General features: G+C 40.9%; 1 protein-coding gene across 4 annotated transcripts in view; it reads left to right on the top strand.

Moving 5' to 3' along the window:
• Positions 1-21855, top strand: part of PPP1R9A (protein phosphatase 1 regulatory subunit 9A) — a 244006-nt gene that overhangs the window by 167469 nt on the left and 54682 nt on the right. For all 4 annotated transcript variants that reach the window (XM_061586772.1, XM_061586771.1, XM_061586773.1 and 1 more), the window contains 4 exons: positions 7189-7242; positions 8789-9018; positions 13569-13665; positions 14173-14344. In XM_061586772.1, coding sequence (XP_061442756.1) covers positions 7189-7242; positions 8789-9018; positions 13569-13665; positions 14173-14344 — 553 coding nt within the window. The remainder of the gene's footprint in view (positions 1-7188; positions 7243-8788; positions 9019-13568; positions 13666-14172; positions 14345-21855) is intronic.

The raw sequence follows: 21855 nt of genomic DNA, 5'->3' as shown, positions 1-21855 counted from the left end.
CAGTAGCATCTGTCATGAACCACCCTGTTCAGATCTTGTAAGTTCAGGTCTGTGGCTTCCTTTAAGGAATCAATCCATCTCTTGTTTGGCCTTCCTCTTTTTGTACTCCCTTCTGTTTTTCCAAGCATTATGGTCTTTTCTAGTGAATCATGTCTTCTCATTATGTGTCCCAAGTATGATAACCTCACTTTCATCATTTTAGCTTCTAGTGATAGTTCTGGTTTAATTTCTTCTAACCCCCAATTATTTGTCTTTTTAGCAGTCTATGGTATGTGCAAAGCTTTCCTCCAGCACCACATTTCAATTGTGTTGATTTTTGTCTTACCCACTTTTTTCACTGTCCAACTTTCACATCCATCCATAGAGATTGGGAATACCATGGTCTGAATGATCCTGACTTTAGTGTTCAGTGATACAGTGATACATCTTTGCACTTGACAACTTTTTCTAGTTCTCTCATAGCTGCCCTCCCCAGTCCTACTTTTCTTCTGATTTCTTGACTATTGTCTCCAGTTTGTTTAATGATTGTGCCAAGGTATTGATGTAATCCTTGACAAGTTCAATGTCCTCATTATCAGCTTTGAAGTTACATAAATCTTCTGTTATTACTTTAGTCTTCTTGATGTTCAGCTATAGTCCTGCTTTTGCTCTTTCCTCTTTAACTTTTATCAGCATTCATTTCAGATCATTACTAGTTTCTGCTAGTAGTATGCTATCATCTGCATATCTTAAATTATTGATATTTCTCCCTCTAATTTTCACACCTCCTTCATCTTGGTCCAATCTTGTTTTCCGTATGATATGTTCTGCATATAGATTAAACCAATAGGGTGATAAAATACACCCCTGTCTCACACCCTTTCTGATTGGAAACCAATTGGTTTCTCCATATCCTGTCCTTACAGTAGCCTGTTGTCCAGAGTATAGGTTGCACATCAGGACAATCAGATGCTGTGGCCCTCCCATTTCTTTTAACGCATTGCATAGTTTTTCATGATCTACATAATAAAAGGCTTTGCTGTAATCTATAAAGCACAGGGTGATTTTCTTCTGAAATTCTTTGGTCCGTTCAATTATCCAATGTATGTTTGCGATATGTTCTAAATCTTTCTAAATCCAGCTTGGACATCTGACATTCCTCGCTCCATATGTGGTAAGAGCCTTTGTTGTAGAATCCTGAGCATTACTTTACTTGCATGGGATATTAAGGCAATAGTTAATAATAATAATAATAATAATAATTTAATTTGTGGGTCGCCTATCTGGCCAATGGCCACTCTAGGCGACGTACAATTTAACAACAATACATTACATCATAATAAAATACATCATAAAATACAATATAACAATAAAACAATAAAACAGTTCCAGTACAGAGTAGTAGGCTATTGGTCGTAAAAATTTAACCCTCCCCGTAAGTCCCAAAGGCCTGTCTGAAGAGCCAGGTCTTCAAAGCTTGGCGGAATACATTCAGGGAAGGGGCATGTCGAAGGTCATACGGGAGGGAGTTCGAGAGAGTGGGGGCCGCCACTGAAAATGCCCTCTCTCTTGTCCCTGCCAACCTAGCTGTTTTAGTTGGCAGGATTGAGAGAAGGTCCTGTGTGGCTGATCTTGTTGGGCGGCATGGTTGGTGGCGCTGGAGGCGCTCCATCAGATAAACTGGGCCGAGACCGTATAGGGATTTAAAGGTTAATACCAACACCTTGAATTGGGCCCGGAAAATAACTGGGAGCCAGTGTAGGTCGAACAACACTGGGGTGATGTGTTCCCGGTGGTGACAATTTGTAAGTAGTCGAGCCGCAGCATTTTGTATAAGTTGTAATTTCCGGACCGTTTTCAAGGGTAACCCCACGTAGAGCGCATTACAGTAATCCAACCGAGAGGTGACCAGGGCATGTACCACCAGTGGGAGCTGATGAGCAGGAAGGTAGGGCTGCAGTCTACGAATGAGGTGTAATTGATACCAAGCTGCCCGGCTCACTGCCGAAATCTGAGCCTCCATGGACAGCTTGGAATCAAGAACAACCCCAAGGCTGCGGACCTGGTCCTTCAGGGGCAATTTCACCCCGTCGAACACCAGGTCAACATCTCCTAGCCTTCCCTTGTCTCCCACGAGTAGCACCTCAGTCTTATCAGGATTCAACTTCAGCCTGTTCCTTCCCATCCATCCACTCACGGATTCCAGGCACTTGGACATGGTCTCCACAGCAGACTCTGGTGAAGATTTAAACGAGAGATAGAGCTGGGTGTCATCCGCATATTGGTGACACTGCAGCCCAAATCTCCTGATGATTGTCCCCAGCGGCTTCATATAGATATTAAATAGCATGGGAGAGAGGATAGAGCCCTGTGGCACACTACAATTGAGAGGCCAAGGGTCTGAAACCTCCTCCCCCAATGCTACCTGTTGATGCCTGTCAGAAAGAAAGGAATGGAACCACCGTAGTACAGTGCCTCCTATTCCCGATTCCTCCAGGCGATGTAAAAGGATACTGTGGTCGACAGTATCAAAAGCTGCTGAGAGATCGAGGAGGACAAGAAAGGTGAATTCTCCCCTATCTAATGCCCTCCTCATATCATCAACCAGAGCGACCAATGCTGTTTCAGTTCCATGTCCAGTCCTGAAACCCGATTGGTATGGATCCAAATAATCCGTTTCATCCAAGTGTGTCGACAACTGATTAGCCACACTCAATGACCTTGCCCAGGAATGGTAGGTTCGAAATTGGGCGAAAGTTATTCAAAACTTGGGGATCCCAGGAGGACTTCTTTAAGATGGGCTTTACAATTGCCTCCCTGAGTGCTAATGGCATTACACCCTCCTCCAAGGATGCATTGACCACCGCCTTAATCCCCTCGCCCAATTTCTCTTTGCAGCTCACAAGGAGCCACGATGGGCAAGGATCAGTTAGACAGGTGGTAGGCTTCACAGTCGAGAGCACCTTGTCCACATCCTCAGAAGGAAGAGGTCGAAACCGATCCCATTTGACCGGATTGCAACTGGCCAACTCTGTTTCATTTACTGTGTCCACGGCGTACGGAATTGAGCTCCGTAAATGTTCGATTTTGTCGGCAAAGTGCTTTGCTAATTTGTCAAAGGAGGCCTTAGACTGTTCCAAGGGTTCCTGAGCAACTGGACCGACCAGGCTTCGGACCACTTGGAACAACCTCCTGGGACAGCACTCTGCGGACGCAATAGAGGCAGCAAAGAACCTCTTCTTTTCTGCCTTTATTGCCACTTGGTAGGCAGTTACTGCTGCTCTAACCTGTGTCCGGACATCTTCGGAACGGGATTTCCGCCACCGGCGTTCTAGTCGTCTCACCTCCTGTCTCAGATTTCGCAACCGTGGAGTATACCAAGGTGCTAACTGAGTTCTGTTCAGGGGGAGAGGACGTTTCGGCGCCACGCGGTCCAGAGCCCTGGTGATCCCCTCATTCCACTCCATCACCAGGGTATCGACCGTGTGGCCTTCAGCAGGTTCCAATTCCCCAAGCGCAGTCAGGAATCCTTCTGGAACCATTAGGCGTCTGGGGCGGACCATTCTAATAGGTCCTCTTCCCCTACGGAGGGTGTGTGGTATCGAGAAGTCTATATTTACCAGATAGTGGTCTAACCATGACACAGGGGTTGAAGAAGCCACCCCCAACTTCAGAACACTTCCCTCCCCTCCCAGGACAAATATAAGGTCGAGAGCATGACCGGCTACATGGGTGTGCCCAATATTACTAAGGTGCAGTTCCCAGGAAGCCATGGTTTCCAGGAAATCCTGAGGGGCTCCTACGAGAGTGGTCTCAGCATGTACATTGAAGTCCCCGAGAATTAACAGCTCTGGGGACAACGCACGTACAGCCGAGACCATCTCTAGCACCTCGGCCAGGGAGTCTGCTGTGCAGCGGGGTGGGCAGTACACAAGCAGGATCCCCAAACTGCCCTTCGGGCCCAACCTCCAGTACATGCAGTCAACAAACTTAGTCCTATGAAGAGGAGGTCTGGTAAAAACTAGAGACTCCCGATAGATGACTGCCACACCCCCTCCCCGCCTTCCCACCCTCGCTTGTTGTGCATAACGGAAACCCGGCGGACACATGGCCTCAAGAATGGGAGCTGAGGCCTCATCCAGCCAGGTCTCCGTAATACATGCCAGGTCTGCTTGCCCATCCAAGATTATATCATGGATATGCGATGTTTTTTGTACTACAGACCTGGCATTACACAACAACAATCGAAGGTCGGTAGGAATCCTGCATCCCCCAGTTGTCGTCTGGTTCTGAACAGACCCGGAACATGGGATGGGTATTACACATCTATCCCGTGTTCCCCTCATCTGGCATGGTCTGCCAACAGTACCATTCCAGCGTCTGCCGCCCACTCTTTCTATAGTTTGGCCCCTCACCCTCCCTGTCACATCCCCCCCTGACTTGCACATGCCCCTGTCCCTGTTCGCCAATCAGACAGGCCACCCACCCTAAAACAATAATGAGCCGGAGACCCGCCTCTAACACTCTGATATTGCTAAATTAAATTTAAATTAAAATTAAAAATCATTACAATTCCCCACAACCACACATCCACACATCCATACATCCCCACAGTCAAAATCAGCCCAAAATCAACACAAGTAGTCCTAGTCTTGGCAGTGGTGGCAATAATAAAGATGACAATCTTCCTTCGGTTGCTGGGCCGCACCCAGAGCCTGGCTGCCCTCCGCGGCGCTCCCACCGCCGCCGGGCCGATGTCCTCCACGGCTCTTCTACGCTGCCACCCCGACTGTTCTCCTGGCGCCTCACACCGAGTCCAGGGCCCGGCTGTTTTCTGCGGCGCTCTCACCACCGCCAGGCCATTACTCTACAGCCCTCCACACCACAGGCAGGGGGAGCAGGCTAGGCGCTCTCCCACCACCACCTGGCTGATGTTCTGGCCGTCCGTCACACTGCTCCCTCATTGCCACCAAAACCAGACCCTAAGGTAGGGGGGATGGCCATAAAGGGGGGTGGGCTTCTCAGCTCAACACTACCCCCCTCTTATAGTCCCAAAAGGTGTTAAAGGGGGATAAACTTGATGTTAAAAAAGCGGCTTACAGAGCTCTAAGTAGAAGGCAAATAGAGTGTTGTAGTTCTCTCTCCCCGCCCAGCTGTTCTTAACGCCGATCTGTAGGCTAGAGGCTGCTGCTGGGCTGCTGGGTGTGAGAGGCAACCAAGTGCTGCATCTCTCTCTTTTTCTCAGCTGCTCTCAGTGTCGTTCTTGTAATTTCCAGCTAAAGCTGCCAAAACAAAACAATTACTGTATTCCCAGAGGTCCCCTTTCTTTGAAATTGGGATGTATATGCTTCCAGTCTGTGGGCCATTGTTTTCTTTTCCATATTTGTTAACCATTTTTTGTCAAAATTTGGATAGATTCCGTCTTAGTAACTTAACTTATAACTTAGTAACTTAACTTATAATTTTTCAGTGTATTGCTTCCATCTTCCTTTAATTTTATCTCAGTCAGTCAGGAAGATTGTCATCTTTATTATTGCCACCACTGCCAAGACTAGGACTACTTGTGTTGATTATTTGAATTTCCCTTTGATTTCTCTAATCTTTTGGAATAGGACTCTTGTTCTACCCTTTATATCATCCTCTTCTGTTTCTGTACAATAATTATTGTAGTAGTTCTCTTTGTCCCTACGTACCAGTCGCTGTATTACTGCATTTAGGATTCTAACAATGTTTCTCCTTTTGCTTCTATCTTTAACCATTTTAAGAGCTTCATCAGTCATCCATTGAGGTGTTTCTCTCTTTTTAATTAGAGGTATTGTCTTTTTGCATTCTTCCCTGATAATGTGTCTGACTTTACTCTATAGTTCTTCTGGTTCTCTGTCAGCTAAGTTTAAAGCCTCAAATCTGTTCCTTATTTGATCTTTAAGTTCTTCTGAGATGTTATTTAAATTGTATTTTGGCCTTACAGTAGGGCCCCACTCATACGGCAGGTTACATTCCAGGCCCCTCCGAAAAGCAAAAACTGCAGGAAAGTGGGCCCTACTGTATTCCAGCCGCCATGCTACAGCTGACAGCGATCAGCTGTAGCACAAGAGCTCCCCACGCTACAGCTGATCTCGTGCTACAGCTGATTAGCTGTAGTGCGCAATCAGCTGTAGTGTGAGGAGCTCCAGCTGCCACGCTACAGCTGACAGCTATCCTTTGCAGCAGGGAAAGGAGGAAAACATGAGCATAAGTAATGCTATGGAGAAATTGTGACAAGTTTCCTATGGGGAAAGGAGTGTGCTCTGCATATATACATAGTGCAAGTCAGTATATGTGTGTGTAAAAACAAATGTGACCATAGGAGAGCAAATATGCATAGCATGGACTGTGACCTTCTTGAGATAGGGAGTGAGTACATACATAGGTAGGTGTGCGCAAGCATATCTGTGTGTAGATATAGAAAGAGATGTTGGAAAACTGTTTATTGAAGAAATATCTGTATCCTACCCACTTAAACCCCAGTTTTGATTTTGGAGCTGGGATAATACAATCCCCACCCCCTCCTCTGTTTCTGGGAAGAAAATCTGTCACAGTTCCAGCTAGTTCCAATATCCACCCTGAATAGCACCTTGTCCAAGGTTGGAGCTTCCATCTCTGAGGGGGGTGGGGTGGGGGACACAAGGGAAAACTGACTCTCTTTAGTGATTCCTCCTGCCCAGGCTGAATGTTGCACAGCTATACGGTGAAGGTCACAAAAGCATGTTGCATATTGTCTCCTCCGTGGTTCTGGAGCCTTTTAATAGCCTGTTTCTGTGTTGCATTCCCTCTGTGTCATGCCTGCTTAATCCATGCGGTGAGTCTTTCTAAGAATATTTGTGTGCGCTGGGACGTTCAGATCCAGGCTGGCTAAGAAACTGAGTACAACAATTGGTTATTTTGTCCTCTTTTCAAGATATTTGACTTCTCCAGACAGTTTGGGTGTCCTGATCTGATATTCTGAGAGGCTAGCCAGCAACACTTCTTCTTTAATTAACTTGCATAGACTGAGTCATTTTCCAAGCTAGATATTTTAATTTACAGTCTACTGCACTGCAGCAGTCTTGTGGGCCTTCTACTGTGTGTACTACTGTATTCAGGTGGCAGCGCAGAAGTCTTTAAATACATATATATTGGAACATAGGCATTTGCAGCTCATTTGTTTGCTTTGTGGTTTTCCATTTTCAGTTGCAAATCAAACATGCTGTTACAGAGGCTGAGATTCAGAAGCTGAAAACAAAGGTAAGAATGATTACTGGCAACTAAATGGCAGTATTCTTATTGTCAACTGCTGTAAGGCTGTATCTAAAGGGAAGCAAAGAAAAGTACGTTCTCATTGAGGAAACACAGTGGGGGGAAAACCACTATATGCAGTGGCTCAGGAGAGCTTGTTTTGGTAGAAATAGGTTATCTGAGGATCAGGAGGACTGTTATTGCAAGAAAATAGCTGCAATTTGATATTACTTTTTTACTCCTTTCCCACATCATTAGACCACTAACAGCTTGAAATGAAAATGGTGAAGCGTTTGTTTTCCATATATAGGAGAAATTGCTGCCTTAGTTCTAAGAAGGACAAAGTATTAATTTTTTTCTTATATAGACAAAAGCATGGGGGAGTTAGCTCAAATCTCATTTTTAAATGCCCCTTGCTTCTTTAATAAAACAGGATTTCTATTACATTAATTAGCCTTTGTTCATATGCCTGTATGCGACATTCAGTTTGTTTTCTGTTTCAGAATTAAATCTTTTTGGCTTATCTACCTGGTTTTTTTGTTGTTAATTCAGTGAAAGCAGAAGTTTCTTTTAAACGCAAAGTGGAAACATAATGTTTACTTCGTCATTGGTTGGCAAGGAGAAATATAAAAGGGAAATTTCAACATAATTTATTTTAATTTCTCTGTTATAATATTTCCCTCAGCTTCATTTGAAAAAAAGTCAGAAATGTTATTCCCAGATTAAGGTCTGAAATCCATGTGGGTCTAATTTGGATCCTACTGACAGTCTTAATTGCCTGAAATTCAGAGGTTGTTGCACTCGGCTAATAACAATTTATCTGTAATTTTTGAAAAACAGAAATCTTTGCTGTATTTTATGCATACATCATTTTCTACCCTATCTGAATTCTAAAGAAAACAAGTTATTACACATGCTTAAGACTCATTGAAATCATTAGAAGTTAAATCCCCAATTATGGACTTCGGTGATAGTCCCTTTAATTTTAATGGGTCTAAGATATACCCACTTTCTCTGGATTGTGCCCACCTTATAGCTGTGAAATCTGTTGAGTTTATATTATGGCTGCACAGTAAATATGTCAAAATAATTTCATCTTATCTCTGAATATTTTTCAAATTGTCTTGTTTAGGCACATATGGCAAAACTGGAAAAATGCAAGCAGTGGTATGTTTTAAAATATTTAAAATCACAGAAGCTACAGTGGATGCTAGGTGGAAAATAATGTATTTGAGACCATTCATTATGCCTTAATCAACATGGTCTAGAATGTTCTTTAGTGCTATAAAATTATGACTGTTCTGAACAGTTACTTAACATAATCCACAGATAGTCAACATGGTGCCCTCCAGATGTTGTTGGACTCCAGCTCCCATCAAACCCAACTAGAATGGTCAGTTGTCAGTGATAGTGGAAGCTGGAGTTCAGCAACTTTTGGAGGGCACCACATTGGATATACCAGGCATATAACAATAATAGTAGGCTGCTGTTCCCTGTTCATATTGTTTCCAACAACTGGATCTGAATTTAAAACCCTCTGTCTTACTCTTTCAAGCTCCAGACTGCTGAGAATGAAAAAGTAAGGTGGGAGCTGGAGAAGAATCAGCTTCAGCAGAACATCGAGGAGAATAAGGACAGGATGATGAAACTTGAGAGCTACTGGATTGAGGCACAAACCCTGTGTCACACTGTCAATGAACATCTGAAGGAGACTCAGAGCCAGTATCAGGCCCTGGAGAAGAAATACAATAAAGCCAAGAAACTGATTAAGGACTTTCAGCAAAAGTAAGTAGCACCTATGGACTGAGGTGCAGGTTTGAGCATAAATTCCCAAACTAAGTACAATGTAGAGAACCAAAGAAATAAACCACAATCCCTGATTTATAATGTTATACCTGAACTGGGGATCATAGTTTGTTTGTAGTTAGCTGGTTGGGCTAGGACTGAGGAGACCCAGGCTCAAATTCTCATGAACCATGCCACTCGCTGGGTGTCATTGGAAGCCTGTCACTATCTCTCAGCCTAACCTATCACATTGTTGTGAAGATAAAAAGAAGTGGGGGGAAGAGAGGGTATGCCACCCAGATCACCTGGGATCGCCTGTAATGTTTATGTATTTTTTTTAAAAAATGCCAGTGTGCTACAAAAGGAGAGGAAGGAAGCCTTGAAAAGCTTAGCTGCTGTGTTAGATGTATCTACCAGCCTATGTCCATCAGAATGGGTATTTGTTCCCCCACCCCATACATACACACCATTGTCTGGAACTTGAAAGAGAAAAGCTATTTGTATCTTTTTGAGTTAAGGCTGAAGTGTGCTTCCAGGTATCATAAGTTTGGAAAATACTGAGTTACAGAATATAGAATATAGTTACAACATCTGTTGACTATTCTGAGAGCAGGATGCTGCACTGGATGAACCATTGGCCTGATCCACAGGCTCTTCTTATGTTCTTAAAGCTTTTTTTCTTTTGAAAAACTGTTTAAAGGCTTGTAATATATTAACCCTATGTTTCACTTCGTTATTGTCTAAATACTGAGTTATTTATAAACATGAACAGCACAGTCCTGAGCATGTTAACTCAGGAGTAAGTTCCATTGTATTCAGTGAGGATTAGTCTGAAGTAAGCATGCATAGGATTGCAGCCTAAGAGCATTGTTTAGGACTTTAAAGTAACAAATAGTGATGTAAATCTTGAAAGATGGAACAGCCACACAATCACTTGTTTTGGTGTTGCAGTGACCGCATTCACACATCATGATAAACCATGGTTAATGCTTTACCATGAACATTCTGATCTTGCCTGCTTTGCTTCACCCCAATAGTGCTTGGGAGGACCAAACCACAATGTTATGTCTGAACCAGGGGGCGAGGTTTGTTTCATTCCAAACAAACCTTGATCATTAAGCCAAGAACAAACTAGGGATGGATCTGTCAATTTCAGTTCTCTCAGCTTCTCATTTTTCTAATCTTAAATTCAGTTCTCCACATTTCTGCAGCAATTTGCGATTTTTTAATCATGAAAATTCTCCACCATTGTAGTGAGAATTTCTCCTGTTAAACATGTTTTTGTATTTATTTTTGACTAAAACACACATTTTGCAAGGAATTTCTCCTATAAAATTGATGTTTGTATGTCATTTTCACTATTACTGTCATTTTTATGCACTTTCCCCTAATATATGTATTTTTGCAAATATTGCTTCGTTTGAGAACTGAATCACAAAATTCAGACAAGTGCGAATTTCAAAAGATGGCTGTGTTTTGGTTCTCATGTTGCTTCAGAAAGTGTGAATTTGATAAATTCGGCTTTAAATGCGAACTGCATAGAATTTTTCCTCCATCCTTAGAACAAATCATAGCTACTGAAACAAACCATGAACTCTAGTTTGGATGTAAGGCTAAGTCAGGGGATAGTAGTTTGTTTCTTCTAGGCACTAGTGGACAGGAGCAAAGAGGACAAGATTAGCGCCCTCTTTGATTTACTTTAACACAAAACCTGGGCCAGGGTTAAACCTTCTAAAACATATATTACCACGTTAAGATAAAGCTGTAAATGAATAAACAATGTATACCTCATAATAGGTGTGCTCATAACTTTCCAGAAACTTAAATCTGTACCTTGAAAAGATAAGGATTGGTAAAATGAAAGAGGATTTAATGGCCAGCATGCTAAAAAATAGAGGAAGAGAACCATGTATGCCACCTTGAGCTAATTGGTGGAAGATAGTATTATACAGCCACAAGAGTGGCTGTATACTATAGCCAGCATGGATTTTTCGCATTCTGCAATGTTAAATTGAAAATACCCCCATGCCATTCTGATGCTCCCATAAGCTCATTTCAAAACACAATCTTACAAAATTTATAGTCTTGAACTCAGAAACGCTTGCTTAACAACCCTTTAAATTTTCATGGCGATACACAAAACAGTCAAAGAGAATCAAGAGTTCAAAGTGCAGACAGAAAGAGAAAAAAACCAGACCCTTTTGGACTTTTTTCTGTCAGAGTTCTCAAAATTTGTTGAAATTAATTAAAAATCGGCTATGTTCACAGAGTACCTATAATCCTATAACTAACCTTGCCCCATATTCTGACCTGAACGTTTGCAGCTTAAAAGTTAAAAAAAATGCCTGGCTGATTTTTAATTAATTTAAGAAATTTAACATTGGACTCTATGAGACCACAGGCATGATCAGTAAGAACTGTCAGTGTTCTAAAAGCCAGATTCACAGTTGTTTGGCTTGGCTAATCAGGTGGCCACATCCATGCAAGACATTTATTCCACATTAAACAGTCATGGCTTCCACATAATTCTGGAAAGTGTCGTTTGTAAAGGGTACTGAGAGTTGTTGGGAGATTCCTATTCCTTTGAAAGAGCTCCAGTGGTCAGAGTGCCTCAACAATCAGTCCCTTTTCTGGGGAATGTAGCTCTGTGAATAGGGCGCCTCCTAGCAACTCTCAGCACCCTTCACAAACTACACTTCTCAGGATTCTTTGGGGGACGCCATGACTGTCTAAAGTGAAATAAAGGTCTTGTGTGGGTGTGGCCAGTGACAGCTTTGGTTTAAATTTGGGTGGGATGCTACATGTGCCTGCTGTTGAATAAAAAGGATGGTGAAATGCTGGAAAACAATGATAGTGTTCACAATGTTTTCCTTTTGGAAAGGAAAGGGGCTTCTCCTCTGCCCCGTGCCCACCCACCCACCCAATCTCCTCCCCCTCCCCTTCCTGTCCTCCTCTTCCCCTCCCTGCCCCTTCCCCAGGTCAGTTTCACCAATCCTAAGCATGACTGCACAAGAGTAAATCCCATTGAACTCAAGAAGCATTCAAATGAGCAAACCTGTCCTCCCCCTCCTATCTCCTCCCTCTTGCCCCTTCCCTCCCCCTTCCTTCCCCCCTCCCCCATGGTCAAAAAATAGAGTAATCAGCCCAAATAACAGAAACAAGACATGTGCTGTGCTGATCTTGTTTTAACAGGGAGGAAGCAACGATATTAAAACAGTTGATATAGTTCAGATAGTCACTTTAAATATGTTTTATTTACTTTGCAATTTTAGTGAAGTTTCCCATAGTAAATCATTTTATTTTGCTTATGTTTCTGTGAATATGTAAAGTACAGCAACACTAAAAAAAAGCTCCAGAACAATTGTGGAATAATAGCACTGACTGTTCTGCAGAATAGTTTCCAGTAGACGTGAGGAGTGTCTCAGTTTGCACAAGATAAAACAGTAGGGGGGGAAATATATTCTAGCAAAATTCTAGGTGTGCTCTAGAAAGGTGCCCATGCCAACCTTTCCTTAAGTGGAGTAGTTTAAGCATAGCAGCTAAAAACATGCATCTTGGGCAAGGCCAAGTTTGTTTTTTCCTTAAGTAGCAACATATTTTAATCAGTCTGATTTTACATCAAGCTGCAGTTTCAGATTCAACTGTTAATGCACCCAAAATAGAAATAGAGCATAGAAAGTTTAAAACACAAAAGGCTGTCTTCACCATCATATGACATTGACCAATAAAAAGGCTTTGAAATTAATAAAAATAAATTTGACACAGATTTCTAGGGTGAATAATGAGATAAATTTAATTTTCTAGGTTAGATTCTCTGTAGAAACAGTAGTAACACAGAAAAGAAGCAAAGTAAGAACATCAACAAACATACAAAATGTAATTCTCCATCTTTGGAGATGGCAGGTGCTGTCACAACTCACCATATGCTGAGGCACCTTACCAAATTCTTCCAAGCTACACAGGAAGTGGACTGGACTGTGAAAGACCAACCGAAATTGTGTTTGCATTTTGACAAATTTGTAGGGCAGTACACTATCTCAGAGAGGAGGTCAGGTCTCCTGCTCTCCTGGTACATTCACTATAGCTGCCCAATTTCCCTGCTTTTTAAAGTTTGATAGAAATATCTGTGGACTATAGGTACGTTCTTAAACCGCAAGATTTTTTGCCTATTAGTGAATGACTATATTATCTGTGCTCCTACATAATAGATTTGTATGGCTATACAATGCACTTTTAATGTGTATTTATTTAGTTTCACCATTTCCACTGTGGTGATTAACAAGTTTTCATAAAGCAAGCAAGAGATAATTCAGGTTGATCTTTTTTACAATGTAGGTTCAGCTTATTCATTTTAATATGAAAGTATTTGCTCCATACATGCCTCCCTCTTGCTGCTACATTCTCATTATTAGCAGATTGCTATAGAATCTCTTATCAACATAGCAGTTGTCTAAGGAAGTGCATACTAAAGTGTACTGCCTCAGCAAATAGTTTTAATACCTATTGCAACTTACACTTTGTTCTGATCTGCAAATATATTTTTCCCTAAGAGAACATGAGTTTATCAAGCGACAAGAAGCTGAAAGAAAAAAAATAGAAGATCTGGAAAAAGCCCACTTTGCAGAAGTTCAAGGTTTACAAGCTCGTGTAAGTAATTTTCAATATTACAGAGTATTTCATGACTTAAATTTATTTTGGAAACTCTTGCAATTTTGAAAGAGGCATAACTATAGGGGTGTTCACATGTTACATTCAGTGAGTGTGCAATCTGTGAACCTTTGTACACAAATTGTTGAGCTGTATACCTGAGCTGTATATATGTTAACATTCATCCAATACAGTCTGTCTGCCTAGGCAAACAATAGGTGAGCTATACAAATTAACAAGTATTTGCTCTTTCACACAAAGACTTGTGCATGTGCATAGACAGCTCATACCTATGTTCAGTGCAACATGTAAACAAGCCTTGTGATAAATATTTGAAATAAGCAAACAACTGTGCTATACTACAATGAGATTATCATTGCTTTGGAAGAGAGTAGCATCTAGTATATACCAACGGTAGTAAATGCATATGTGGTAGTGTTTCTGTTCAACTGGTGGATTGCAAAGGTTACTGATTTTTTTGCTAATAGTTAACTTTATTTCTCCTAGATCAAAGAACTGGAAACAGAGGTTTTCAGGTTACTGAAGCAGAATGGGAGCCAAGTTAACAATAACAACAACATTTTTGAAAGGCAAACATCTCTTGGAGAAGTGTCAAGAGGTGATGTCATGGAAAACGTTGATGCAAAGCAAGTGTCTTGCCTGGATGCCTTAAATCAAGGTCTGTTTGAACCAGATGATAAGCTTGATAATTGTGTTGTTTTTGTGTGATGTAGTTGTGATGACTTGAATATTTTCAGAGTGGCTGTGTTTGCACTTTAAGGTAAGCCATAAACCATGCTTTACTGTGTCCAAGTCAATCGTACCCCCATTTGCTCCTCCTTGGTTGTACTGGTGAGAGACAAATCACAAACCCTGAGTTAGTGTTAGGTGCAAACCAGGGATTATGGTTTGTTTCACTCAGACAAACCATGATTGGTAAGCCAAGAACAAACCTTTGCTTATTGTGGTTTGTTTGGAGTGAAACAAACCACACTCCCTGCTTTTGGACATAACACTAAGCCAGGGTTGGGGTAGAGCAAAGCAGGCACCATTACCTCGTGTATGGTAGGGCATGTTTTCCCCAGGTAACATGCCATCTAGTGGGTTATAGCACTGCTGGAGCGAAGCAGGCGCCATTGTCTCATGTATGGTAAGCCATGGTTTATGGCTTACTGTGACATGTAAACGTGGCCAATGTAATACATGATGTAGTGACCCATCTGATATAATATCATGTATAATTTAATAATACCTGTAAGGTGTGTGTAAAAGCACCTGTGTTCCATTCAGTTCCATTTTATATCTATTTAGTGTCAATATTGTGTTAATAAAAATTTAAGAAAGAATATGTTTTCTCTTATATAACATATATCTGTTTTTTTTGTTGTTACCTTGTGTATCTGAAAGCAAAACATCACAATTTACAAATGGGGTCTTTTATATACAAAAATAAAGATTTGTGTAAACATGTGAACACGTGTCTCTGTGTGTGTGAAATAGATAAATAAATATACAGTTTACATATACAGACATTACATAAATTCGAGCCAGACTAGATAGAAGCAGATCTGTGTGGAGTCATGTGGAATGTGTGGGTATGTGGAGTCTCATCTAAGTATTTCTTGTTCTTGTACAAGAAGAGTGCAGTTGTTTCCCCTAACATGTTGTTAGTTTTCCTTCCATTTCTTTCTCCAACTATTTTTCTCTGGTGCATGCTCAGTTCTGGTACTGGAGCCTGACTGAGGAAAAATCTGCTGAAGGAAGGAACTAAGGCCCAGTATATATACTGGTACACATATATACACATTTAATAATACATAAATAAATTATAGGCCATGTTTTTGAGGCCACTTCATACGTTGCACATAATCACATCAACAAAGGAAATAGTGAAAAGCCCAGGCAATAATAGATCCATCACATGTGTATTTCATTGTATATAAACTGGGACATAACAATTTGCTATAGCTTGCCCGTGTGCATAAAGGTGAAATATGCATGCGTAGACATTGTCTGTGTCTACATGTTATTTCTTACACAAAAAGTGTTTTCCATGTCAAGAATGCATTGTATATGAAGTGACTGATACCACACATTCCTCAGTTAAAATTCCTGACATTTATGTGATTAAACCATACCATGGACAGCTGTTAGCAAATACAATAGAGGACCAAGCTTTTATCTAAAATTTTGATACATGAAAAATAGAGATAGGGAACCAGTGACCTTCCGAAAATTGTTGGACTCCATGTCCCATCAGCCCCAGTCAGTATGGCCAAGGGTCAGGTATGATGGGAATTGCAATCCAACAATATCTGGAGGGCCACAGGTTCCCCATTCCTGTACAGTGCAAAAAGCTGAAAAAGAGCAGTTGGAGATTATGTATCTGGCTCAAGTGCTTTTTGAAAAATAGCAGCATAAAATAAGGGATTATTTTCTTAGGCTATGGTAACTTTGGGGGCTTCTTGAGTCATGGGGCCATTATGCAAATCAGGCAAAAAGCAGCTATTGCAAGAACCGTTAAACATCTGATTAGGAGCAGAAATTCCTCCTTTGCTCTGCAAGAAATATATATCTGATTTAGATTTTGTTAGAAATTGCCAGTTTGCCACCTCCCCCCCCCCCAGGAACTGATAATAGATATTGTCCTCTGATGTGTCTGCATCGGAATGTGAGAAGATGGTAATCCTCATGGACTGTATTACATATTAAATGATTTATTCCCATGTCAAAAAAGGAACGAATCGTCTGATTATGAGGTTTTGCAGCCTGTATGTAACTTTGTGTGTGTGTGTGTGTGGTATGCAGAGCCATTTGCAGTCTTATCCATATGTTGTTTAGAGGACTGCTTTTAAAAATCATAGAATCATATCAAATGATCCCATGAGTCCACTTTAGGAAAGAGCCATAGCTCAATGGTAGAGCATCTGCCTTGCATGCAAAACGTCCAGGTAGAACTGGGAATGTCCTCCAGTCTGAAACGCTGGAGAGCCGCTGCAAGTGAATGTAGACAGTACTGAGTTAGATGGACCAATGGTCTGACTCAGTATAAAACAGCTCCCTATGTTGCACGTGTGTAGAACGGTTTTGCTAGAATTAGTTCTCGATATAACCGTCAAGGTACAGGATAAAGAATCCTACATTCTTGTGAAATTACAAAAGCTCATAATAGTTATGCTGATAATAGTTCCTTATGTAATGTTTCCACATGCCCTGCCTATACTCATAAGATAATTTCCAAAAGTGATCCCAGAAAAACCCTTGAATAAACCAGAATAAATTTTAGATTTAATCTTATATTCTATTTAATATGTCCATTTTAAATGCATAGTCTGAGACAGCATAATTAGACATATAATCCAGTGTTCCATAGGCTAAAAACTGTGATAATACAGCTGTGCTTCTCGGGAGTATTAGCAAACAATTTTTTAAAAAATGTTTTTATTTTATAGTGAAAATAGTAGAGTGAAAGGCTCGCCTTGACTATTGGGTCCTCTAATATGCAGATGACACTCTCTCTCCTTTCCATTTGAATCAAGAGAGGCCATGCAGGCAGTGAGCTGGTGTCTAGAGGCAGTGATCGGCTGGATGTGGGCCAGTAAACTAAAACTGAATCACAATGAGATGGAGGTGCTATGGATAGGCAGCTCCTGGATCCAGATGGCCTGTTTTGGATGAGGTTGCACTCCCCCTGATGTAGATTAGAGGTCCTCATTGATTTTACTAGAGGTCCAGGTGGCTTTAGTGGCAAGGAGTGCCTATGCCTAGGTCTAGCTGCTTTGCCAGCTATGACAAGTTTTGGACCAGAATACCTGACCTCAGTAATCCACCTTCAGATAACCTCATGATTGAACTGTTGCAATGTGGGCTATGTGGAACTACCCCAAAGATGGTCCAGAAGTTCAGTCAGAGCTGAAGGTCTTTAGATCAGCAAAAAAGGCCCTGTTCATGGTTCTGTCAAGAGGCATGGCCAGTGGGGGGGGGGTCACTTGAGACAAGTCCTTCTCAGTGGTGTTGCCCCAGTAACCAATTCACTCCCTGGAGATGTGTGTTTGGTCCTACACACACACACAGTTGAAGACATAATTGTTTACCTGGGTGTTTAGGTCAGGAATACCAATGGGATTCAGCAGTTTTAGTGTGGTTGTGTTAAAGTAGGTTCTTGCTTTTTGAGTTGTAGTTTTGGAAGTTTTACTTACTGTCTGTGGTGACTATTTTAATTATATTGTTGCCCTAGGCTCCTGCAGGTAAAAGGGTAGTAAATGATTATGATGATAAATAATGTGGCACAAATACGAAATTGAGAAAAAATAGCTTTTCTTAACAAAAATATTGGTGTTTTTGATTGCAAAATGTGGACATGCTGCTTTTTCGTTTTGCTTTTAATTTTCATCTTTTGCATCAATTTGGCTGTTGGAAAGAAGGATAGTCAGTATGCATTGTCAATGTAGAACCAGGACTGATGTCCATCTTTTTGACACCTATTCTGCATTATCATAGCTAAGCCTTACATTTGTTCTGTCTTTCAAATAGTTAAAAATCATGTTATGAGCCCTGGGATTACTGTGTGCCTGATTTGGAAGAAAAAGTTCCACAGTGGGTTTTTTTTTTTTTTTTACAAAACAAGTACTCTACATGTTTAGACATTACGTATTTTATTTATTATGATAGCAGCTATTGTTGCTGTGTTTATTCAAGCTATTTTGTATTGGCAAACTTGTGCTTGGTGGTTGATTTATGGTGAAGGACATCAAGTAAATGTTATTCTCTATTGGGAAGGAAAAAGAAGAAAGCTTGTGTGCCTCAAGTTATCTTCACTAGCAGCTTGATGCTGTGCTGTGTTGAGGCTAATTATGGGACAATGCTGTTGGAGGTTGCTGTATAGGATATACTCTCTGTCTGGACATCATACTCCCCAGCATGCCTATTCCATGAGCAGGGCAAACAAGCCATGGAGCTAACCATAGCTTCCAGTTACATCTGAACTAGGAAACTGGTTAACGACTTCAAAACAAACTGGAATATGAAGATACGGTTTAAAGATGGCTTCTAGATCCTGGTTTGTTTGAAAGCCATTAACCACAGTTCCTGGTTCAGATGTAATGGGAAGCCAGTTCACTGTGGCTTTCTGGCTTGTTTACTCGCTTACACGAAAGGAGAAATGAAGCTGGAGCAAAGTGGCTGTGGGCCAGTGCATGAAACTTGTACATATCTCAACTTACAATACTGGGATTTTATTGTTTTAATGTGGACATTAGTGTATAGGATTGAGGGACTAAGAACTGATGTGAATACTCCACTCCAGGTTCTACACTTCTGAAAGAAAAAAAGGAATTCCTATCTCAGAATTCCTTCCCTATGCATTTATGTAAAGTATCCATTGCCCAGAACAGAGGACTCAGCATGAAGGACTGAATACATGGCCAAATGTCTTGACCAAAACAAGAATAAAGAAAAGTGGTTGCTTATTGATTTAAAACTACCTGGGCGGCATCCCATTTGTGTCTAGAATTTTAGCATCTTCAAAGCAAGGATGATGAATGCTGAAACAAATTTTTTGCATCTATTGAAATACTTTTATTGTCCAGGGTCCCTTCCATGGATACAAAGTGTTTGTGCTGAAGTATTTCAGAGGGCTCTTGTGGGTAGGGAGTGTTCTTGCTACAGTATCTTTATGTGCCTGCCAATAATTTTTTGCTGTTTTAGAAATGGTTTTGCTGGATCAAACAACCGATAAATAGCTAGGGATGGGCGAATCAGTCTATGTCAGGTCTAGCTGAATTTTGCATGTATTCATTCATAAGTCCACTCCATCTCATTTTCACAAATAATCTGTGACTTTAAAAAAAATTGATATGAAAATTCATTTTTAAATACATTTTTAAATACATATTTTATCTCAATTTCTAAATGTATTTTACCCTACAACATGTGTTTTTAAACACATTTTGGTACATTTTTTGAGTCAAGAACTATATCACAAAATTCATAGAAGTGTGTATTCCAAAGAATAATTACATCCAAGTCTGTATATTAGTGTGGGAGGTGTGAATGAGGTTTAATTCTCATAAAAATGCAAAGCAGATTAAATTCTTCTCCATCCTTACCAGTGTCTCATGTAACATAGCGTTTAATCTTCAACATGGCCATGCAGAGATTTGAGGGTGTTTACAAACACAGTGTGATGGCAGGTTATACAGTGGAGGCAGTTTTAGACTCTGGTCCAGAGGGCTTAGTTTGGAGCCTAGGTTTTGTTGCTGAGCTCCGCCACTTTCCTGGGGCCTCTGGTCTCTTTCTATATCACTGCCACCGCCATTTTCCTTGCACTGCCACCATTTGAGAAGAGGCAGCATATATGCTATGAGAAAACTGCTGTGTTTGTTTCCATGAAGCAACTGTTTTTTTAATGCCTTCTGCACACAAATGCACTTTTAAAATAGCAGCAGCAATGCTGCTAATTCTGTAGTTTCATGTTTCTTTGGAAACGCGGATTGAATGCCATTGAGTATCATGTTACTGTTTACTTTGCTGGTTAGTTATAAAACTTCCTCCTTTGTCACTTCTGTTTGACAAATTTCTTTGAGCGTGTTGCATGGAAAATAAACTTCGGAGATGTGTATCTCTGAAGAAATTCTCACATGCACCCAACTTTTCTTCAGGGTTTCAGTTTGTTTTTTATGATCACAATGGCCAGATTTGTCTCTTAACCCCTGTACATTTGCAAAGTATTTTTTTGGATTTGATGTGAAGGCAATTTAAAGGGGAAATGGGTAGGTGGGGGTTGAATGCTGTGCATAGGTGTCTTTAGACTACTCTACATGCATAGCTCCCCAATTACTCTTTGATCCTGAGAGCGTTTAAAGAGCAAGGAAGTGGCAATTTTTGTATAGGAATTTCTGCAGGATGTTTGAGTGTGTCAACATCTCTATGTAATGCTGGTTGCATCTCTCCCCCCCCCCATTTTGTTGTTACTGTCCTCTTTGTATTGGTAGAATTCACTTGGCAAAATAAGTTAATACCATTTGTTCCTGAATCCTCTTTGACTGTAAATAATTGCTTCAACATAATTGTCTTCAGGAGTTAATTCTCTCCTGCCCTTCCTTTTAAATTGAAATCCTCTCTAAGTACTTTTTGTGAGGCATTAAGGCTATTATTATTTCAAACACCTTATGAAGATCTTTTGGACTTAGGTAACCATAGTGACACAAAAGGGTACATGCTGATTCTAGTTGTGCAGTCAGTGGCAAAAGTCTCTGCTGACTTCATTGAAACTGTGTTTATGGTGATTTGGCCCCACCTTGGCTGCCTACTTATTTACTTTGATTACACTGGCATTGTCTAAGGGATTAGGGTCTCTTTTATGTGAAGAAAAAGGAATCAAGTTATATAAGCCTAGTTATAGCTGCCTCTCATAGGATACATTTACATATATATTTACATTACAAACTGAGGACCAAGCTAAACATATTAATTGCAAGCAGTAGTATAGTGGAAAATTCAGAAGGGCAGGGTTGCTTCATGATAGTCACAGCCATGCCCCTCCCCCTTTTTGCTGCTGGGTTGAGAATGTGATCCTTCTTAATGCCTTCTCCCACAACAACAGACATCCCTAGGAACCAATCAGCATGAAAAGAGAGAGTGTTAGCTACTGAAAAAAGCAAACAGTGGCTGACTCACCTCCTTTCTCTGATTGGCTGCAATCAACAGGAAGGACAAGGAAGTATGTTGGAAGACATATTCAGTGGCTAGAATCATAGAATAGTAGAGTTGGAAGGGGACTATAAGGTAATCAAGTCCAACCCCCTGCTCAATGCAGGAATCCAAATCAAAGCATTCCCGACAGATGGCTGTCCAGCTGCCTCTTGAATGCCTCCAGTGTCGGAGAGCCCACTACCTCTCTAGGCAATTGGTTCCATTGTCGTATGGCTGTAACAGTTAGGAAGTTTTTCCTGATGTCCAGTCGAAATCTGACTTCCTGCTGGCTTAAATTGTTGCAGTAAAAGAGATTTGTTAAAAGAATCAGCAGTAAAGAATCCCTGGGTGAGTTATAACTTTTCTCTTTTATACACGGAATTAAGGCGGAAGGAAATCGAAATAGCTTATCTTTGTTTTTATTGCAAAAAGCTGGCCTGGAATTGAGAATTATAAAGATACAAATGGATGAGAGATATCTAATCTGAGGAGAAAATT

This window comes from Rhineura floridana, chromosome 10 (assembly GCF_030035675.1).
Source record: "Rhineura floridana isolate rRhiFlo1 chromosome 10, rRhiFlo1.hap2, whole genome shotgun sequence".
NCBI classification, from domain to species: domain Eukaryota; kingdom Metazoa; phylum Chordata; class Lepidosauria; order Squamata; family Rhineuridae; genus Rhineura; species Rhineura floridana.
The sequence above is the reverse complement of the archived record's forward strand: the minus strand, read 5'-3'. Positions and strand labels throughout refer to the sequence as shown.